The 21754-nt window shown below is 46.3% G+C and overlaps 1 protein-coding gene across 2 annotated transcripts in view; it reads left to right on the forward strand.

Annotated features, from left to right (window-relative positions):
- The window catches only part of FRYL (FRY like transcription coactivator), a 345908-nt gene that overhangs the window by 266611 nt on the left and 57543 nt on the right, over positions 1-21754 (forward strand). For both annotated transcript variants that reach the window (XM_026647943.2, XM_026647941.2), the window contains 5 exons: positions 3763-3960; positions 5459-5620; positions 5923-5997; positions 12147-12323; positions 15870-16073. In XM_026647943.2, the coding sequence (XP_026503728.1) occupies positions 3763-3960; positions 5459-5620; positions 5923-5997; positions 12147-12323; positions 15870-16073 (816 nt within the window). The remainder of the gene's footprint in view (positions 1-3762; positions 3961-5458; positions 5621-5922; positions 5998-12146; positions 12324-15869; positions 16074-21754) is intronic.

A 21754-nucleotide genomic window follows, 5' to 3' on the forward strand; every position in this document is an offset into this window, starting at 1 on the left:
AGCCGGCCTTGCAGTGGGCGATGGACACGCTGGCCAGGGGCCCCCGGGGGCCCAAGCACGCATCCAGGGAGCGGGGTCGGGGCGCGGGGGCTTGCCCCGCTTAGCCCACCCACCTGGCGCTCCAGCTGGGGACTGGAGTCAGGGGCTTGCCCCACTCAGCCAGCCCCCCCAGCACTCCAGCCGGGGAGAGGGGTTGGGGCGCGGGGGCTTGTCCTGCTCCATCTGCATGCCCGGCGCTCCAGCCGGGGAGAGGGGTCAGGTGCGGGGGTTTGTCCCACTCTGTCCGCCCGTATAGCGCTCCAGCCAGGAAGCGGGGTTGGGGTGCGAGGGCTTGTGGGCAGGCAAGCCCCCATACCCCAACAATGCTCCCCAGCTGGAGTGCCAGGCGGAGCAGGGTGAACCCTCAACCCCACTCCCCAGCTGGAGTGCTGAGTGGGCAGGCTGAGTGCGGCAAGCCCCTGACTCCGGTCCCCGGCTGGAGCACTGGGCGGGCTAAGCGGGGCAAGCCTCCATGCCCCAATCCCACTTCTCAGATGCGCGCCTGGGCTCCTGGGGGCCTTCTGGCCAGCGTATCCATTGCCCACTGCAAGGCAGAGCGGGGCAAGCGCTGGGGCCAGAACAGAGCCAGGTCCAGGTGGTGGTGGTCTTGGATGCCCACCCAGGCCCACTCATGGCTACACCCTGGCCTTATAGGGTGGAGTCGTGCTCCATGAGAGGGGTTCCTATGTGCTACTATAATACAAATAAATAAAAATAATAGAAGAGGGACAACTTCACACTCAAATTCACACACATACTAAATATATAAAAAGCTCCTGTAGTCTCTTTTAAAGGGGTATTATCCAATATCCAGAATTACCTATTTTAACATACATGTATTTTTAGGTTTTTAAAAATATTTTATAATGTTAATTGCAATATTAATTGCTCTATTAATAATTTTTTATAAAATAAAAAATACAATATCCTGACAGAAACTTTAACAATATGTACTTAAAAGTTGCTGGTAAATATAGCTGTGATTTACGTATAGAGAGAACAAAAGCAAATTGATATTCAAATATTATAATCCCCATTCTGCATATAGATACCCCTGTTGTAAAAGCATATTTTTTGGTGTTATTATTCACCCTTACATCTGTTTTCAATCTGCAAGATTTGGAAACGTACAAAGATAACTACCTAATACATCAGTTGTACAGTAAATAATTATGTCAGCTTTAACCTAAAAATTCACGTAGAAACAGTCTTTTAATTAAATACCCTTAAGGATACTTTTATGGTGCAACTATTATTTGTGGCAAATGTCATGATCCCTACATTCATTGCTTTTTCTCTCTTAAACCTTTATCTAAATATATTTGCATTAAGTCACTCCTAAAAAAGACACAACAGTGGCAACCTTATTCAATACGTTGTTCTTCGTTATGATGATAATACAGGGTCAGAGTTACGATTATGGTGGTTGTTTGAGTAAGAGATGCACTTCTCAATGAGATCACTAACTTTAACACATAATTTGCTTGCTTTCTAACGTTTTTTATTTCATACATTCTTGAAAAGTGATATATATTTAAATAACTAATATCTGTCTGCAGCTTTGTTTCCATCTTAAAAAAGATTTTGTGGCATTTCCTTAGTTTTAAAGTACCCCTAATATGAAATTTTGGAAAGCAATGAGCTTGTAGGGGCATTCTTCTTGCTCTGACTTTGAAATCTGCAGGAAGAGAATCGTACTCTTGCATAGCACCTAAGAAGTAGAAGCAAGGATATCTCTTCCTGGGAACCTTGTGGAGTCTGCAGGAAGTTGGAGAATGTACAAAAAAAATCAGGGTCAATGTATTGCAGCTTTGCTCCTTTCTTTCGTATAAATCTCCTGAGGTCCCCAGGAGAGGGAGACCCACTACTGCAGACTTTAAGAGGTTCAGAGGAGTAGGGCTCCACTTGGGTAAATAGGATGTTTATTGGATGTGGTGGGGGAGATGTACTCAAACCCCCTATTGGTCACCAACTGGTTGATTGCGATTGACTGGTCGATCTTGGAGACTCTCACAGTCGATCACGATCTCAGGCTGCTAAAAGTCCAGTGGTGCAGTGGGGCTGCCGCTAAGACAGGCTCACTGCCTGCCCTGGCCCCACGCTGCTCCCGGAAGCAGCCAGCACACCCCTGCAGCCCTGTGGGATGGAGGAGCAGGGGTTTCTGCGCGCTGCTCTGCCTGCAAGCACTGCCCCTGCAGCTCCCATTGCCTGGGAATGGGGAGCTGTGGCCAATGGGAGCTGCGGGGATGATGCCTGCAGAGAGGGGCAGTGTGCGGAGCCATGTTCCCTTCCAGGTGCTGCCTGAGGTAAGTGCTGCCTGGCGGGAGCCTGCACCCCAACCTCCAGTCCTGAGCACCTTCCTGGAGTCAGCACCCCGAACCCCCTCCTATACTCTGAACCCCCTCCTGCACCCCAAGACCCTGCCCCAGCCCTGAGCCCCCTCCCAGAGCCAGCACCCCTTACCTCCTCCTGCACCCAAACTCCCTCTCAGAGCCCACACCCCCTCGTGCACCCCAACACCCTGCGCCAGCCTGGTGAAAATGAGTGAGGGTTGGGGAGAGCAAGCAATGGAGAGAGGGTAGGGCTTTGGGGAAGGGGCAGGGTAGATTCTGAGTTGCACTTAAATTCAAAAAGTGATCTTATGTGTAAAAAGGTTGGAGACCCCTGCCCTATAGGCATTAGGATCCTCACTGGGGCCCTCAATCATCACCCTCATGCGTCTTAGGATATTCCTCAGATGTCAACCAAAGTCCTACTCCCCAAAACATACACAAGCCTTGTGAGCTAAAATTGGATCATCAACTGACTGCCAAGCCTAAATAAGATTGTCAGTTTCCCAATTATACTGTTTTGGCTTGAAAGGGGGCAACTACTCTATTTGGGTTTGTTATAATCTGCAGTCTGATAAGGGTCCCCAACAAGCCTACTAAGGCTTGCAGTTGGGTGATGCCCAGATGACCATTTTCCAAAGCTAATAGGGAGAGAAGGCAGCGAGCCTCATGGGGTGTGTAGGAGCAGTGGAATACCCTCATGCTGCTACCATTCCCTCCTTATGCACCTTTTTTCCAATGTCTTCCCTTCTGCTACTTCCAAAGACTCCTTTTCTCACTTTCCTTGCTCTACTACCTGCTTTCCTCTGTGCTCTGTTGCCTCCATTTTATTGTCTCCCTCCTTGAGGAGGAAGCAGAACACAGGGCATATATCACCATCCCTACTATCCTCTGCCCCCTTACAGACTGTAAGGCCTTAGTCTAGAATACAGAACTGTGACAGTTGTTTGTAGAAATGTTAGGTAGTGTTAATTCACTATATAAAGTTCATTTCTTTATCACAATTTTTTTTATATCTGACTGACACAATGTAACTATTGTGTTTATCACAATGCATACATACATCAGACACTTTCAAGGCACATACCTTCATGTCATGTCTTAATGCACTGTATAATGACAGTTTTATGCTATTAATTGGCTGGAGTGAACACAGCAGCTGAAATTTTGCCATATTTTGCTTTGTGCCTTCCAGACTTACAGATATACAAAGGGTACACATTAATATTGAAAGATGTGAGCTTTTCTGTACATGTTTTAAAACAGAAAAATCTGTGATTAAGTACATGTTTCCACCTAAAGTATCATGAACAAAGTCTGCTGTGTGCTATAGATTGCTACATTTACTGGAAGTAACTATTTTGTAATGTGTGTACATTTTATTTTCTGGTAGAGTCCATATTGGAAGGAGGCCCTTAATATTTTGAAACTGGTGGTGTCTCGATCAGCAAGTCTCGTTGTACCTAATGATATTCCAAAGTCTTATGGAGGTGATATAGGTTCTCCTGAAATCTCATTCACAAAAATGTTTAATAATGTCTCCAAGGAACTACCTGGGAAGACCTTAGATTTTCATTTTGATATATCAGAGGTAATTCTTATCTATAGCTGGAATGTAATAATGACATCATATTACAATCTGAGATTCTCTTATTACTCATGTTTATAATGCAAGAGTTTTGAAAGATGTAATTAGAAAAAATAAATACTAACCAGTTTTTAAGATTTAATAATATTGAACTGCTAAGTAGTTTACTTGTCAGACTTAATTAAATTTGGCTACTACTGAAAAGTGAACGTTGGGTCCTGTTTGGGCTCAGTTTGTGTAATCCTTCCTCTTTGAGCACTTCCTCATTGGAGTAACCTCATTAAAGTCAATGGGACTACTCACATGAGAAAGTGGTCACCAGTATAAGGGTTGCACAGTCAAGCCCTTAATGATCATCGTAATTTGCCAAGAATTGTATATTCAATTTTTATCTCAAAAATAATTTAATCCTATCCAATGTATCCCAGTCTTGTCATAAAGCAGCCTATCTAAACTTTAGTCAAGATTGTGTCTTTCTCACCAATAGCGTTAACTTTGACCTAAAAGGGCTTCAGCTATCTGTGGAAAATATGGCGCACATATACAAACCAAAGATGTCAGCTGTATGTAAATTATTTTGTGATTCAGATTACATTCCAACTGGGACGGAGCTCAGGCCACAAACTTTTAGTCCATTCGAATTTTCATTTTGGGCTGTGGGTATCAACAGTAAAATAGGCAGTAATTTATGCATTAAACAAGGTCAGATTTTTTTCTTTTTGTGGAATTTGGTGTATTTTCCCTGGCTGTTTACTGAGTAGAGTACAAGATTTTACATGTACATTTCCCACTGAAGTCACTAGGTTGTTAAACCAGACCAAATGTGTTTTTATACTTTATAAACCCAGCTTGTTACATATTTTATATTTCAAACAAACAGTTTCACAAAATCATTCATTTAGTCATTAAGCCAATAGTAGAGTTTGGGGCCAGTTTAAAAAAAGGGGGCAAAGAAGAGTACATTAACAGGCCATATCCAACTTCCCAAAGCTTGAGAGAGTTCAGATCCTGTGTTCTGGTTTTGGCCCAGATATATTTTAAGATGAGATTTGAAAAAAGATCAGCTTTCCTGTATCAAGCCTCCATGTTTTTAAAAAGGAGTGGGGGGCAGCAAATATGCAAGATACTCATATTTTGCAAGAGGTTGTATGTACTTTGTCTTCTGGCTCACACTGCACCCATGGTGTGTGGGTGCTCACATATGAGGTTGTGCTGTTTGGTTATGAAATTAATTTAGTAAACTGAGTTTTAGTGTAGTACTGCTAATAGTTCTGAAATTGATAATAATATCTTACTAATAAATATTTGAATTCTAAATAAATAAATATTTGAATTCTAAACTAGCATTTAGACAGGTTAGACAAACACCTGTCAGGGATGGCGTAGCTATACTTAATCCTGTCTTAGTTCAGGGGGGATGAACTAGATGACCTTTTGTGGTCACTGCCAGCCCTGTATTTCTATGATTCTTTGATTCAATTTTTTTTTTTTCATCTGGCAGACTCCAATTATTGGGAATAAATATGGTGATCAGCACAGTGCAACTGGAAGAAATGGGAAGCCAAAAGTCATTGCTGTCACTCGGAGCACTTCTTCAACTTCATCTGGGTCCAATTCCAATGCCTTGGTCCCTGTCAGCTGGAAAAGGCCGCAGCTATCTCAGGTACATTATATGAAAATACAGCAAGTTCCATGAGTCTCAATAAAAAGTACAGTGTAATGTATATAGTGTGTGTGTTTGAAATGTAATTTGGAGTATGTCTTAACAGTTACTGAATATTAGTTAATTATTTTGCAATGGTAAATGTATTGGCATAATAGAAATCTTCTTTCTTTAAAGATATTTCTTAAGACCTCAACATCTGAGATATCTGCTTTAAAGTACCAGATGTTTTACACTTCTAATCTGCCTGGAGGATTTTGTATCTCTAATAAGGTGTTATGCTATGTGATTTTTTTTTCCAGAGAAGAACTAGAGAGAAGCTAATGAATGTGCTCTCACTGTGTGGTCCAGAATCTGGTCTCCCCAAAAACCCATCAGTAAGTATTTCTAAATTCCAGTAGGAAATACTGTGCGTGTTCAGGTCTGATAGTATTAATAAGAAAACAAAAAATATTTTGTCATAATTGCAGTTCCTAAATTCACAAAATTGGCTGATAGATTTCAAATTATAATTATTAATGAGGAATCATCAAAGGTGCTTCTAGTTAAGTACAGCAGGAGTCCATTCTTGGTCCAATGCTATTCAGTATTTTTACCAATCACCTGTAGGAAGATATAAAATCATTGCTGATAAAGTTTTCAGATGATGACACAAAAATTGGGTTGCTTGCTAAATGAAAGGTCATCCCATCTAGGAACAAAGAATGTAGACTATACCCTGGAAAGCAGTAACTCTGAGAGGGACTAAGGGCTTGGCTACACTTGCAAGCATCCCCAGGCGCCCTAACTCACGACCCGTCCACACTGGCAAGGCACTTAGAGCACCTGGACTCTGCAGCTGGAGCGCTCCTGGTAATCCACCTCTACGAGAAGCATAACACTTGCTGCGCCTTGGCTGAAACAGTGTGAACAAGGTGTTGCATTACTGCGCTTTGATCGGCCTCCGGAAACATCCCATAATCCCCTTAAGTCAAGTGAGCCACTCTTGTCATTGTTTTGAACTCGGCTGTAGGAATGCAGATATGCCCTTTCAAAGCTCCGTTTCTGACAGCCAGCATGCTTATCTGCTCTGGGACAAAGCAAGCCATTAGTGTGGAATGCTGCTGTTGAGAGTTAGAGAGAGAGAGAGCGGGGGGAGGGAGGGAGGTCTGCTGCTGTCTGAACTTACAAGACAGCATGCTGACAAGCTCTCAGCCCCCCAAAAACCCACTCTCTCTCCCCCCACATACACACAATACACTCCCTGTCACACTCCATTCCACCCCACCCCCTGCATTTGAAAAGCACGTTGCAGCCACTTGCATGTGGGATAGCTACCACAATGCACTGTTTTTTGTGGTGTTGCGAGAACTGCTAATGTGGCCACGCCAGTGCGCTTGAATCTGACAGTGTGGACACACTGCAGCGCTTTCCCTACTGCGCTCTCCGAGGGCTGGTTTAATTCACAGTGCTCTACATCTGCAAGTGTACTCATGCCCTTAGTTGTCATAGTACAGTGTTTTTCAAACTTCGGGTTGCGACCCAGTACTGGATCGCAGCATGTCAGGCACTGGGTCGCTCTGGTCAGCACCGCCGACCGGGACTTTAAAAGTTCCGTCAGCAATGCTGCCCAGCGAAGGCAGGCTAGTCCCTACCTGTTTCGACACCACGCTATGCCCCGGAAGCAGCCAGCAGCGGGTCCGGCTTCTAGGCAGGGGGGCCTTGGGGCTCCATGTGCTGCCCCCACCCCAAGCACTGGTGCCACACTCCAGCCAATGGGATCTGGGGTGGTGGTGCCTGCGGGCGAGAGTCACGCAAAGCTGCTTACGCGCCTCCGCCTAGGAGCCAGACTTGCTGCTGGCCGCTTTAGGCGCAGCGTGGTCCGCGGTGCCAGGACAGGCGGGAAGGCTGCCTCTGCATCCCAACTGCGCCACTGACCGGGAGCCGCCGGAGGTAAGTCCATGCCCCAGCCCTGAGCCCCCCAAACCTGGAACCCCTTCCTGCACCCCAAACCCCTCATCACCGGCCCCACACCAGGGGTTCCTGGGGCAGTCAGGGGACAGGGAGAAGGGGTGGTTGGATGGGGCAGGAGTCCCGGGACGGGGAGCAGATAGGAGGTGGGGACCGGGCCACGACCCCCTTCCCTAACTGGCCCTTCATACAATTTACGAAACCCAATGCAGCCCTCAGGCCAAAAAGTTTGCCCACCCCTGATCTGTAGCACCTGTAGCTATGTGTTCTGACCTGGGACCATGCGGGTTCTGGACTGCTGACACTTCCACATTGCCACTGGAAGCTTACACTAGGGTTTCCGCTAGAAGACGCTGTGGAGCTAGGCTTTGCAGAAAGTACCGCCCAGCAGGGCCTGAATGGCTTCCACTCACAGCCCACTGATTGGCTGATGCTAGTATTTAAACCAGAAAGCCATCATGGGGGTCTGTCTGAGCAACAACACTGCCTGCCTGCCTCCATTCCGGACCTTGTTGCTGTCGACCCTAGACTCTGGCTTCTGACTCTGGTTGGTCCTCAACTATTTGCTTGCTGTCTATAACCTGTTGCCTGATCCTGACTTCCTGATATCCTGACCCAGCTTGACCCCAACTCTGCTATTCGCCCACAACTTAGTGCCTGACCCTGACTTCCTTTGTGGAATTGTGACCCAGCTCCCTCTCAGCCCTGCTACTCGACTCCTGATTGCAACTTAGTAGCTAACCAGTGCACACAGGCTGCCCATGACCCACCCTGATAACAGCCCCATGCAAGGTTTTGAGTGTTTTTTCTCGTATTCACCTCCTAATTCCCTGGTTGTGACTGCAGAAATTAAGAGTACAGCAGGGAGGTATACATCTACAAAAGAGTCAAAACAGTTAGATTTGATGGGGAGAAAAGTGTATTCAACCTCATCATTGCAAATGTGCATTGCCAACCAGCAAGCATTATTGTTTAAATAAGACTTTGTAAATTAGGACTCCATATCCAAATTTATGGATAAGTTACGTGAATCTCTAGGGAAGAGTTTGAGGCATTTATTGCAGAGGGCCATTTGGTGGCCAGGATGTCTTTGAAGTCAGCATTGGGTATGGCAGATGTTTCATGTAGATCTATGGTTTCAACTGTGACAATGAGAAGGGCCTCGAGGCTACAGAACTCCAGCATAGTTCTTGAAGTTCAACAGGCCATCGAGAACTTGTCGTTTGGTCAGTTTTTGTTTTCTGAGAAAACTGTCAAACTTCACATTCTTTTAAGGACTATTGATCTACTTTATGGTCTTTCAGTGTTTATGCCCAAGCCATAAGAATGTTATTTTGCAGGTCAGCAACATCACCAGCAATATTCCTCTCAGCAATACTTTCATCAGTTGTCCTACCCTGCTAGGTAGCAAAGTTTCTCTGGAAAAGGACATAAATTAAGTGAAGAAGATCTTCGGCTCTACTTTTCCCAACCAGCCTGTCCTCCATCTTCAGGGAGGGGCAACCTATTTGATGTTTATATCGAGAACAGCATACCACTTGTGAACATTTCAAACCTGTCTCATCAGTCCAGAGACAGGCTGTCTCACTTCTACAGTTCTTGGGAAACAATAACTATGGACAGATGGGTCCTAAACACTGTGGGATTAGGTTACACCATACAATTTCTGTCTATCCCCCCAATTCTACCTTCCTACCTATCCCTTTTCAAGGACTCCTCTCATGAGCCTTCTGTTCTGCCCACCATTGTAGAAAGTCCAAAATCTCTGGAGGCAATTGGACAAGCCTGTGACTTGCAGGTAGGGGGACAGACCAACTTCAGCCATGCCTGAAGAGGATGATGATGCAAGTTCTTCAGCAGGTTCAGCCTTTGTGTGCTCTGGGAGCTATAGAGGAGGCTCCTCCACTTCATCAGGGAAAGGGATTCTACTCTACTTCCCAATCCACATGTCCAGGTAGAGGGTGAGATGTATCTTCAAACTGCAGTCTCAGCAAATACACCAAGTGTATGAGATTCCTCATGGTTACTATTCTTCCCGCCTGAAATTACAGTGACTGGTTTGTTGTTCTCGATCTTCAGGATGCCTGTTTCCATGTGGCGATTTTCCCAGGCTAAGGGAAGTTCTTGAGATTCCTTGTTGTCAGTCAACGCTATCAGTACACATTTCTTCCCTTTGGTCTGTCATCAGCCCCACATGTCTTTACCAAATGCATGATGGCGGTAGCAGCCCATGTCAGAAGGAGGGGAAATCATGTCTTCCTGTACCTATATGATTGGCTAGTGAGAGGCAGATCTAAGGAACAAGTCCTTAGTCATGTCCAGTTCACACTGGATCTCTTTGATCAACTGGGGGTGATTTTCAACAAAACAAAGTGGATATTGACTCCATCTAAAAAAATCAAGTTCTTTGGCCCCCTTCTAGTTTCTCTGAATTCAAAGGTCTTTCTCTCTCTCACAAGCAGTTCCAGACAATTTGGTGCCTTTATTTGGATCCCCAGTCTCATCCTTTGACCATGGTCTGTGTATGCATTAAGTTACTAGGACATGTGGCTGAATGCACTTATGTGATTCAGCATGCAAGACTGCATCATCATCCTCTTCAGGCATGGTTGAAGTTGGTCTGTCCCCCTAGCTGCAAGTCACAAGCTTGTCCAATTGCCTCCAGAGGTTCTGGACTTTCTACAGTGGTGGGCAGAACAGTGTTTCCGAGAGTGTTCCCTTTGCCCGTCCTCCACTGACCAGAATTTTGTTGACTGATTACTCCACACTAGGCTGAGGAGCACACAAAAGAACGTAAAAGGTTCAGGTTTTGGGGTCATAGCAGGAAGCATCATCTCATATCAACTTACTGGAGTTTTGAGCCATTTACAGTGCACAGTGTGCCTTCCAGGATCAGAAGTTCACATGCTCATCGACAAACCACTGCAATGTATTATATGAACAAGCAGGTTGGAGCCCACTTCCATCAGATTTGTCAGGGAGCAATAAAGTTTTGGCACTTTTGCATCAAGGAAGACATCATACCCTAGCAGCGCACTTACTGGGCTCTCAAACCCATCTCTGGGCCGACCATCTCAGCAGGACTTTCTTGGACAGCGACAAGTTGTCTCAAAAAAAGCAGCATAGTGAGGTCCATTTTCAGGGAATGGCGCATCCTGTTGGTCGACCTATTTGCAACAAAGGACAACAAGAAGTGCTGTCAGTTTTGTTCCTAAGTGGGACTGAGTCCAAGTTCTCTAACCAATGGTTTCCATCTGAACTGGGGAACATACCTGATGTATGCCTTTTCCCCCATCCTCTCATCTCTCAGGTTATTCTCAAACTGAAGTTGGACTGTGCCAAACTTATACTTACTGCATCAGCTTGGCCAAGGCAATGTTGATTCTCCGAAATTCTCAATCTGTCTGTTCAACCTCCCAAATCTCTTCTTCTCCTTTCTGACCTGCTGCCTCAGCACCATGTCCAGGTTGTTCATCTGGCACTGAGCAATCTGCACTTCATGGTGTACATGGCTAGATGTGGAGGAAAGGCACTGCTCAGAAGCAGTTCAGAGGATGCTGCTTAATAGTAGAAAACCACCTATTAGGTCCACTTATTTGGCTAAGCAGAAGCTTTTTTTCAATTTGATCAATGTCTAGGGTGACCAGATCACCACACTAAAATATCGGGTCATATTGGAGTGCCATCAGCCCCACCCACAGTCCACTCCCGCTCCTCCCAGGCTTCTCCCCCACTCTGCCCCAGGTCCCGCCTCCTACACTGTTTATGTAGATTCTGAATCCCACTACCTATCAGAACTGGTTGTGAGTTGCCTGAATGGAAAACACATCCGCAACCACTCAAAGAAGAAAAGACTGTTACTTACCTGTATTGTAACTCTTGTTCTTCGAGATGTCAGTGCAGATGTGTATTCCACGTCCTGCACTCTGTCCCCTCTGCGTTGGAATCTCCAGTCTTAGAAGGATCTGAGAGGGGTTCAGTGTGGGATCACCCTTACATAGCCACAGGAGGGGCTACAAGGACCACAGGTTGCAAGTGCCACCCTGACAGGTACTGCTAAGCAGAGTTCTCTGGCTTCAGTGCACTAGGCACATGCACACCTGAGAGAAATAGGTGTCTGCACCCACATCTCAAAGAATAACAGTTGCAATACAGGTAAGTAACCATCTTTTATGGATTCTTCATCACTTAAATCAAAAAACGGTATCTTTTTAAAAGATATGCTCTAGTTTCAACTTTCAGCAGAAGTTATTGAGCTTAATATAGGAATTACTGAGTGAAACACTGTAGCATGTGTTATGCAGGTCAAACTAGATCATCATAGTAGTATCTTCTGGCCTTATATATACATTTATCTCATGGTTACAGAAATTAAATCCTGGGGATTTCTTCTCCCCTTATTGCATCTCTCCAATTCCTAGTTACTTATATGCATTGCCAGGAGAATTACATATTGTATAGTTTAGGAGTAAAGGCTTCTAGTAATACTGTATCTTCCATCTTATAGGCTTCCCTGTATGTTCTCTCTTAACATTATTTAAGCCATGTTTATTTCCATTATTATCTATTTCTGTAGGTTGTGTTTTCTTCTAATGAAGACTTGGAAGTTGGGGACCAACAAACTACCCTTATTTCAACAACAGAAGAAGTAATTCAAGAGGAGGAAGTGGCTGTGGAAGATAACAGCAGTGAACAACAGTTTGGAGTTTTTAAAGATTTTGACTTTTTAGATGTTGAGCTGGAAGATGCAGAGGTGAGACTCTGGAATTTCTTTTTTAGAATTGGAATTTCTATTTTAGAATGTTTTAAAAGCTGGGTTATGTTGGTACAATATTAAGGATTGGGCAGCAGTTCCAAAACTTCACTGATTTTGATTTCCATCAAAACAAAACCTTGACTACAAATTTTGCAATGTCAGATGCAGCTACCAATTGTCTTTATGAATGTGGGTTTAACTCCCCACTTATTCTATAAGAATATGTTTTGTAGCCAGGGAAATAATAATTTTGACAGCATAAGATTTTGTTATTAAGACTCTGAAGCTTTGCCCACTGTGTAAGAATGCTGTCTGCTGCGATGGAAAATGTTGCTGAATGGAATAGCATATTAAGAATGCATGCAATCTTAGGTACTCATGTGTTTCTACATTTCCAGAATTTCAAGTAGTAAGATAGCAATAGTATATAGTGAAATGGAATACTATCTCAATGAATTGTCAGACTATCCCACCCTGTCCTCATACAAGGTTTATATTGTAAAGGTGCCCCTACCTTTGCCATTCATATTGTATCTGATTTGGTGCATTTGTTTTCTTTTTTCACTTTTTCATTCTGTTAAAGTAATGAAATTAGGTAATAAAAGGTTTAAAAGTTAACAGTAATATTAATTATTATTATTTGTATTGTGGTAGAGCCTCCAGACCCCAACTGTGGATCGTGGTCCCTTTGTGTTAGGCATTGTATGCACACATCATAATTTAAAGGTCTTAAACTGACCCCCAAAAGAGGGAGTGGGAGTGAAAAAAAGAAATCAGTACTCTTTGTAATTCGCCCTGTTACATCTGGCTATTATAGTACATAAAATTAAAAATATTAAATTAATAATAGGAGAACCTTGGAAGGTTTTTAGATTCAGATGAGCACAAAAAAGCCTAGATATACATCTGAACTTTGAGATGCTCTCTCTTTCCATCTCTGGTTTCTCTGTCCCTCTTTGCAGGCTCCTGACTTCTTCTTTAGAATTCTTCTCCCTTCCCCGGAGGCCTCCAGTGCCTTACATGTCTCCCCTCTGCTGATTCTCGTGTCCCCAGGGCAAATTACTTGTCCAGTACACGTATGCCCACACACACCAGCATTGGTATTTTGTGGCCTTCCCTTTTGTCCGATATCTGATCCCCTAAATTAACCGAGAATAAGTGAACAGTTGAGAAGAGGTAGATTCAAAAGCATTAAGTCACAATAGAAAAGCGGCCACAACTGCTGGCCCTACAATTTTAACATCTAAAAAACAGAAGGGTTTGTGGGCAGCATGCATATTGCTTTTCCTGAACTTCAAAATATGGTTCAATGTCAATTTTAATAACAGATCAGGCTGAGATACAGCCAGTTCTTATTCTAGCTCAACCAGTTCACCCATCCCTATGTCAAATTGTGTACTGCCCAGTTTCAGAGTAGCAGCCGTGTTAGTCTGTATCCGCAAAAAGAACAGGAGTACTTGTGGCACCTTAGAGACTAACAAATTTATTAGAGCATAAGCTTTCGTGGGCTACAACCCACTTCTTCGGATGCATATAGAGTGAAACATATATTGAGGAGATATATATACACACATACAGAGAGCATGAACAGGTGGGAGTTGTCTTACCAACTCTGAGAGGCCAATTAAGTAAGAGAAAAAAAACTTTTGAAGTGATAATCAAGATAGCCAAGTACAGACAGTTTGATAAGAAGCAAGTGTGAGAATACTTACAAGGGGAGATAGATTCAATGTTTGTAATGGCTCAGCCATTCCCAATCCCTATTTAACCCTGAGTTGATTGTGTCTAGTTTGCATATCAATTCCAGCTCAGCAGTCTTGATTATCACTTCAAAAGTTTTTTTTCTCTTACTTAATTGGCCTCTCAGAGTTGGTAAGACAACTCCCACCTGTTCATGCTCTCTGTATGTGTGTATATATATCTCCTCAATATATGTTTCACTCCATATGCATCCGAAGAAGTGGGTTGTAGCCCACGAAAGCTTATGCTCTAATAAATTTGTTAGTCTCTAAGGTGCCACAAGTACTCCTGTTCTTTTTGTGTACTGCCCGTTACCAATGTACGATATGGAGAGTTAATCTACAAAAACACAATTTTTTTAAGTTTAGGACATCACTTTTATGTGTGACATAATGGAAATATAGTAATTTATATTAGAATTTATATTAAAATATACTGTTTGCTTTTTTGCTAATACTTTAATGTTAGTAATATTAACAGTCTGAGGAAAAATAGATTAGTTTAAGAATGTTTTCAGTGCTTTAATCCCTAGCTCTTCATTTACGTTTTCATGCAAATACTCTGTCCGTTTCTCTGGAGCAAACAAAATCACTGAAAAAAGTTGGAAAATATGCATGTTGGCATACTAATAACATTTTGAATCTCCATGAGAGACAACCAGTTGCTGGAGTAACTTTGGAATTGGTATTTTCAAGTTTGAGGAGACTAGACCTGTGGGCTGGTTGAGAGAACCATTTTTAAGGAATCTTATTGGCTATATCATTGAGGGATTGATAAAGGCCCCAGAAGAAGCCAAAGATCTTACCTGTCCACTTAGAATGGAAAAATGGTGACTAAAATATAGATTTCACTCAAGGTGCAAAACCACACACCATCCTTCATATCTCAATTGGAAAATGAGGAAAAGGGAGGATCCATACATTGGTGTTTAGGGTCCTCTTCATAAATATTGAAATTGAAAAGTACTTAATATCTTTCAGAATGTCTAGTTAAAAATATGTCAAAGTTTTCCTCCAATATGAGTATAATTATGACTTCATATGTTTTGTCAACTGAATGTGGACAGTTAAAGTCAGTTTAAGATTTCATCTGTGTTGAAGTTCAAGGATTTCATTCACTGCTTGTTTAAACAGTTGTTTTACATATTACACCAAGGAAAATGTACCATAGACATGTTGTTTTAAGTGTTTTGTCTCATAACTTTTTTCATAACCAATTTTACATAAAAAGAGAGTTAAATTTTTTTAGCTTTTTTGACTAAAGCTTTTTCCAGAGCTTGAATCAGTCTTCTACAGTTGGCAAATCATACATAATAGAACCTTTTCCCCTGGTTATAGAGTATCTTAAGTGTTTGTCCTCGTTTTTTCTAATTATGTGTGTTTTCCTTTTTGCTAACCAGGAGCTGCAGGTAAGTTGCAGCCTGGTGCAGTGGCTTGTTTAATCTGTTGTTGTCAGTGGTGTGTTAGTCTGTGCTTTGTAGTCAGATACATGTAATATTGGTACAGATATGATTATAGACAACATATTTAGTGAGATCCCAATACAAGATATCCAAGAGAAATTTGAGAATCATACTCATTTTATGCGAATTGCAGATCATTTGCCATATATCTTAATCCTTTTAAGTAAAAACATCACTTAATGCATTTAAAATTACAATAAAATTGAAGGGCTGATTGAAACTCTGTTCACAGTGCATTCAGTATTCCTGTGTCTTCTGTGTTGTCTTGGTGTGATCATTTCATTATTATATATTTGAGATATCTAGCATAAACTTCCTTTTTATTTTATTTTTTTTTACAGGGTGAAAGTATGGACAACTTCAACTGGGGAGTCCGTAGGCGCTCACTCGACAGTATTGATAAGGGAGACACACCATCCCTTCAAGAATGTCAGTATTCTGGTAGCACACCCAGCTTGAACTTGACCAATCAGGAGGATACTGATGAGTCCTCAGAAGAGGAAGCAGCACTGACTGCAAGTCAGATATTATCCCGATCACAGATGGTAAGTCATTCTTCTGTAAAAAGAATCAGTTTATAACCCAAGTTTATTTAAGCTTTAGTTAAATGGTTCTATCAACGGATCTTTTCAGAGAACATTTTTCATGCCATTGTTATAAAAACTGACAGCTGCAAACTTAAATCTTCACCTGCATCTTTTAGAGGCAAATACTGCTCACACCTTCCACCCATATTCTCAGAAAGCCTTGGATGCAGCTGCACTAGTGTAGTTCAGCTTCCGGGGATGCATTTGTGAAGCCTGTGAAGTGAGTTCACAATCTCAACTCAGCAAAAGGGCTCTTCTATCAGCAGTAGATACATTACTGTTGAGGTTCCAGTGCAGTGTTCTTTCTTCCATCAATGCTTATTAAATATGTAGTACAATTTTTTTAAAATATTATAAAGATTATTCTGGTTTAAATATAAGATCTATGTTTTTGTAGTTTTTGACAAAAGAAAGCTTGGATTCCTCATTTGCAAGTTCAAATAATTGAAGTGCAAAAATAAATAAATAAAACAGCAGCAAGTCTTATCGGATTTCTATTTGTGTTCCACCTTTAAAATTGCTAATCTGTTCCATTCTCATTCAGTATGTACTATATAAAATAGACTAATGCAATACTACTTCCTGTTTATGTCTCATTTGTATAAATTAGCACAGGATTAAATTAAATTTTTGTCCAGTACAGCTATTTGCTGGTCTAAATATTCGTACTAGAGAAACCTATGATGATATTCTAGATGTTTTTGTAATGTGAAAACACAAACATTGGTTATCAGTTAGTAGTTTTTCTTCTTTGAGTGCTTGCTCATATCGATTCCAATTAGGTGTGCGCGCGCTGCGTGCACGATCGTCGGAGAATTTTCTACCCTAGCAACACCCGGTGGGTCAGCTGTGGAGCCCCCTGGAGTGGCGCCTTCATGGCGCTGGATATATACCCCAGCCGACACAGCGCCCCCTCAGTTCCTTCTTACCGCCCCTGACGGTTGTTGGAACTGTGGAGCGCGGCATAGCTGTTCTCCACTCTCCCTAGCTTATCCTTGAATTCTTGTAGAATAGTTCTAGTTATAGTTTGTTTTACTCTTTAGATAGTTATTCATTTCAGTTTTGTATAGTTGTAAATAGTTAGCGGGGGTTAAGGGGGTTGTTCTCCCCCCTTTTTCCCCCGGCGCATAGCCGGGCTCATGCCCAAGGCTCCTGGCTTTAAGCCGTGCGCGTCCTGCGCTAAGCCTATGCCGACGAGCGACCCGCATAACTCCTGTTTGAAGTGCCTCGGAGAATCCCATCAGGCAGATAAGTGCCAGATCTGCAAGGCCTTCAAACCTCGAACGAGAAAGGAGCGGGACTTTAGGCTTCGGCAGCTCCTAATGGAGGCGGCACTTAGCCCGGATCCTCCCTCGGCGCGCCCAGCCCCGGCACCAAGCGCCTCGGTGCGCAGCGCCCCGGCGGCTCCGACCGGTACTGCACCGCGGGCTGAATCAGACAAGTCCTCACGGCACCGGCCGCCTTCGGCACCGCACCCGCCACAAGGGACTCGGCGCCGGTCCATATCTCCGGGCCACAAGAAAGCCCGTAAGGCGCAGGAGACTGCTGTTCTGAAGACGCCGGCTCCCCCAGTGCCGGGGGTAGAGCCGCGTCCATCTGTGGACCGACAGAAGCAAGTCCCTGCTGCACCGTCGACTCCGGCGCCGCGGCCGTTGAGTCCGGTGCGTACAGAATCACCACCTCACTCGGTGGTGGAGCCTTGTCTCCCTTCCACCCCGGAGACGTTTGCGACGGCCAGGGACCTTATTGCGCTCACGGAGCCGGCACCGCCTCCACCTCCGGCACCGGTGGCTCCCCGCGCACTACAATCCAGGGGCAAGCCTGCCCTGCTGCGCCCGCCGTCTCCGGCCGGGGACTCCCGGCACCGCTCCAGATCTCGGAGCAGGTCCCGACGCCGCTCGCAGTCCCGGCGCCGACTGTCACCTCGGCACCGGTCGTACTCGCGGCCAAGGTCTTCTTCCCGGCACCGCTCTACGTCTCGGCACCGTCACGATCATCGGTACCGATCGGACTCCAGTCGTAGTTCTCGGCACCGGTATGAGCGTCGTTCGACTTCGAGGGACCGCTCCCGGTACCAGCTCTCGTCCCGGTCGTCGTCCTGCTCCAGGTCCGGATCTCGGTACCGGCAGGGCTACCGGCACCGATCCCGATCCCGGTACCGCTCACCGGCACCGCGCAGGGATCGTTCCCCTTACTACCGGCACCGATCGGCACCGTACCATCCGGAGCCGGTTTCGGCGCGCTCAGCACCGCCTTGGCCCTCGAGATCGGCGTCTCGTTCCTCCGAGCGGGCCTCCAGATCGGCGTACCCTCCTCAGGGTCAGGCGGCTACGTCTGACTTGGGCCATTGGCAGGAGCCGGCCGAGGACCCTGTGCAGGGACCTGCGCACTGGTCCTTTTGGACTCCGTGGGCCTATCATCAGGCGCAGGGGGCTCCACCACCATCAGCCTCTCGCTCGACACATTCCGAGCCCAGGGCCCTGGAGGCCACCATCTCCCGCCCTCCCCCAGGGGGCATGGAGGCTCCCGTGCCTACACCAACTGAGGCCCCGGACCCAGGGGCAGGCGATGCCCAGCTTCATGAACCCCTGGAGCAGGACCCGCCATTAGACCCTTTGCCACCGGAAGCATCCTCCTCATCTTCCCCAGATGAGGCGGTGGCGGGCACAACCACCACGGGTCCGCCCCCTATAGATCTTCGGGCCCACCAGGACCTATTGCGCCGGGTGGCGCGTAATATGGATCTCCAGGCGGAGGAGATCGTGGAGGTACAGGACCCGGTGGTGAGCATCCTCTCCGCTGATGCCCCATCCAGAGTGGCACTACCTGTCATTCGCACGATTCAGGCTAATGCCGCTTCAATATGGCAAACCCCCGCCTCTATCCCACCCACAGCCAGAGGCGTGGAAAGAAAGTACTTTGTTCCCTCAAAGGATTATGAGTACTTATATACCCATCCACAACCGTGCTCACTAGTGGTGTCATCTGTGAACGCACGGGAGCGCCACGGCCAGCAGGCTGCAGCGCCCAAATCGATGGACGCTAAGCGCTTCGATTTGTTTGGACACAAGGTGTAGTCGGCGGGAGGGCTACAACTTAGAGCGGCCAACCAGCAGGCACTCTTGAGCCACTATAACTTTAATTCCTGGACCTCGATGGGGAAATTTAAAGAACTGGTCCCCCAAGACTCCAGGGAAGAGTTCGGGGCCTTAGTAGAGGAGGGTAAGAAGGTGGCACGTACCTCCTTACAGGCCTCCTTAGACATTGCAGACTCGGCCGCTAGAACACTGGCCTCAGGTATAGCCATGCGGCGAATCTCCTGGCTCCAGGTCTCAGGCTTGCCGCCTGAACTTCAGCAGACTTTGCAGGATTTACCCTTTGAGGGCCAGGGCCTGTTCTCCAAGAAGACGGACTCTCGGCTGCAGAGCCTTAAGGACTCGAGGACAATCATGCGCTCCCTGGGGATACATGTCCCAGGGCCTCAGCGCAGACCCTTTAGGCCCCAACCTCAAAGGTTCTACCCTCCCCCGCCTCGTCCGAGACAGGACTTCGCCAGAAGGCGGGGCCGGGGTGGCAGGCGAAGGTCGACCGGCCCTCAACCGGCTCAAAATCAGGGACCGCCTAGGCCACCTTCAGGCCCTAGGCAGAACTTTTGAAGGTGCGGTCGAGGACGGCACCTCAACCAATGTCCAGGATCCAACTCCTTCCTTTCGGGATCGCCTCTCCCATTTCCACCGTGCTTGGTCCCATATAACCTCGGACCGCTGGGTCCTTCGCACGGTGGAGAGGGGATACGCTCTCCAATTTTCTTCGTTCCCCCCCTCCCACTCCCCCTCCCCGTCCCTCTTCAGGGACCCTTCTCACGAGCAACTCCTTACACAGGAGGTTTTTGGGCTCCTCTCTATGGGGGCCATAGAGGAGGTCCCGCCAGAGTTAAGGGGCAGGGGGTTTTATTCCCGCTACTTCCTGATCCCCAAGTCAAAAGGGGGTCTGCGACCCATCTTAGACTTGCGCGGACTCAACAAATTCATAGTAAAGTTGAAGTTCCGCATGGTATCACTGGGGACCATTATCCCTTCCCTGGATCCTGGAGACTGGTTCGCCGCCCTCGACATGAAGGACGCTTATTTCCACATAGCGATCTATCCGCCTCACAGGCGCTTCCTGCGATTTGTAGTAAGCAAGGTGCACTACCAGTTTGCAGTCCTTCCCTTCGGCTTGTCCTCGGCTCCTAGAGTGTTCACAAAGTGCGTGGCAGTCGTCGCGGCATACCTTCGTCGACAAGGGATACAGGTGTTCCCGTATTTAGACGACTGGCTGATACGCGGCCGCACCAGAGACCAAGTTTCAAATCATGTTCACATAGTGACACAAACTTTCCATGAGCTGGGCATTCTACTCAACAGAGAGAAGTCCACTCTAGTGCCAACCCAGAGGATAGAATTTATTGGAGCAATCCTAGACTCCAGATGTGCCCGAGCCATTCTACCAGACAACCGCTTTCATACCATCACAAGCGTCATTCAAGGACTCAGGGCATTTCCGATTACCACAATAAAGACATGCCTCGCCCTGTTGGGTCACATGGCCTCGTGCACCTACGTAACCAGGCATGCCAGACTACGGCTTCGCCCACTACAGGCTTGGGTATCATCGGTGTACCGTCCTCACCGGGACAACCTGAACATGGTGGTCACGGTTCCGTGCTCGGTCTTGACCTCCCTCACCTGGTGGTTGGATCGCACGGCGGTCTGTGCAGGAGTGCCGTTTCACGCCCCACAACCCTCCCTCCACCTGGTCACGGACGCTTCATCTCTAGGATGGGGCGCTCACCTCGGGGAGCACGATACCCAGGGCCTGTGGACCGTGTCCCAACAAGCCCTGCACATCAATGTCCGAGAGCTGATGGCGGTGCGCCTAGCCTGCCAGGCATTCCTCAATCTCCTACAGGGCCGTTGCGTGTTGGTTCTCACCGACAACACCACGGCCATGTTTTACATCAACAAGCAAGGCGGAGCCCACTCATCGCTCCTATGCCAAGAGGCCATTCGCCTGTGGGACTTCTGCATCGCCCACTCGATACATCTCACGGCATCGTTCCTCCCTGGAGTCCAGAACATGCTGGCGGACCGTCTCAGCAGGTCCTTCCAGACGCACGAGTGGTCGATTCGCCCGGACATCATCTATTCCGTCTTCCAGAGGTGGGGATTTCCCCAGGTCGACCTGTTTGCGTCTCGACCCAACAGGAAGTGCCACGCATTCTGCTCCCTACAAGGGCGAGCTCTGGGCTCTCTGTCGGACGCGTTCCTCCTAACCTGGAAAGACCACCTGTTCTACGCATTCCCCCCATTTCCACTAGTCCACAGGGTACTGCTCAAGCTCCGCAGAGACCAGGCCCGGGTAATTCTAGTCGCTCCAGCTTGGCCAAGGCAGCACTGGTACACCACACTGTTGGAGCTGTCGGTTCAAACACCGATCACGCTTCCCTTATGTCCCGATCTCATCTCTCAGGACCACGATAGACTGTGTCACCCCGACCTGCAATCGCTCCACCTCACAGCGTGGATGCTCCATGGCTGAATCGAACAGAGCAGCAATGCTCGCAGCCGGTCCAGCAGATTCTGCTGGGAAGTAGAAAG

The sequence above is a fragment of the Terrapene carolina genome, unplaced genomic scaffold (genome assembly GCF_002925995.2).
Source record: "Terrapene carolina triunguis isolate 2854851 unplaced genomic scaffold, T_m_triunguis-2.0 Scaffold66, whole genome shotgun sequence".
Classification (NCBI taxonomy): domain Eukaryota; kingdom Metazoa; phylum Chordata; order Testudines; family Emydidae; genus Terrapene; species Terrapene triunguis.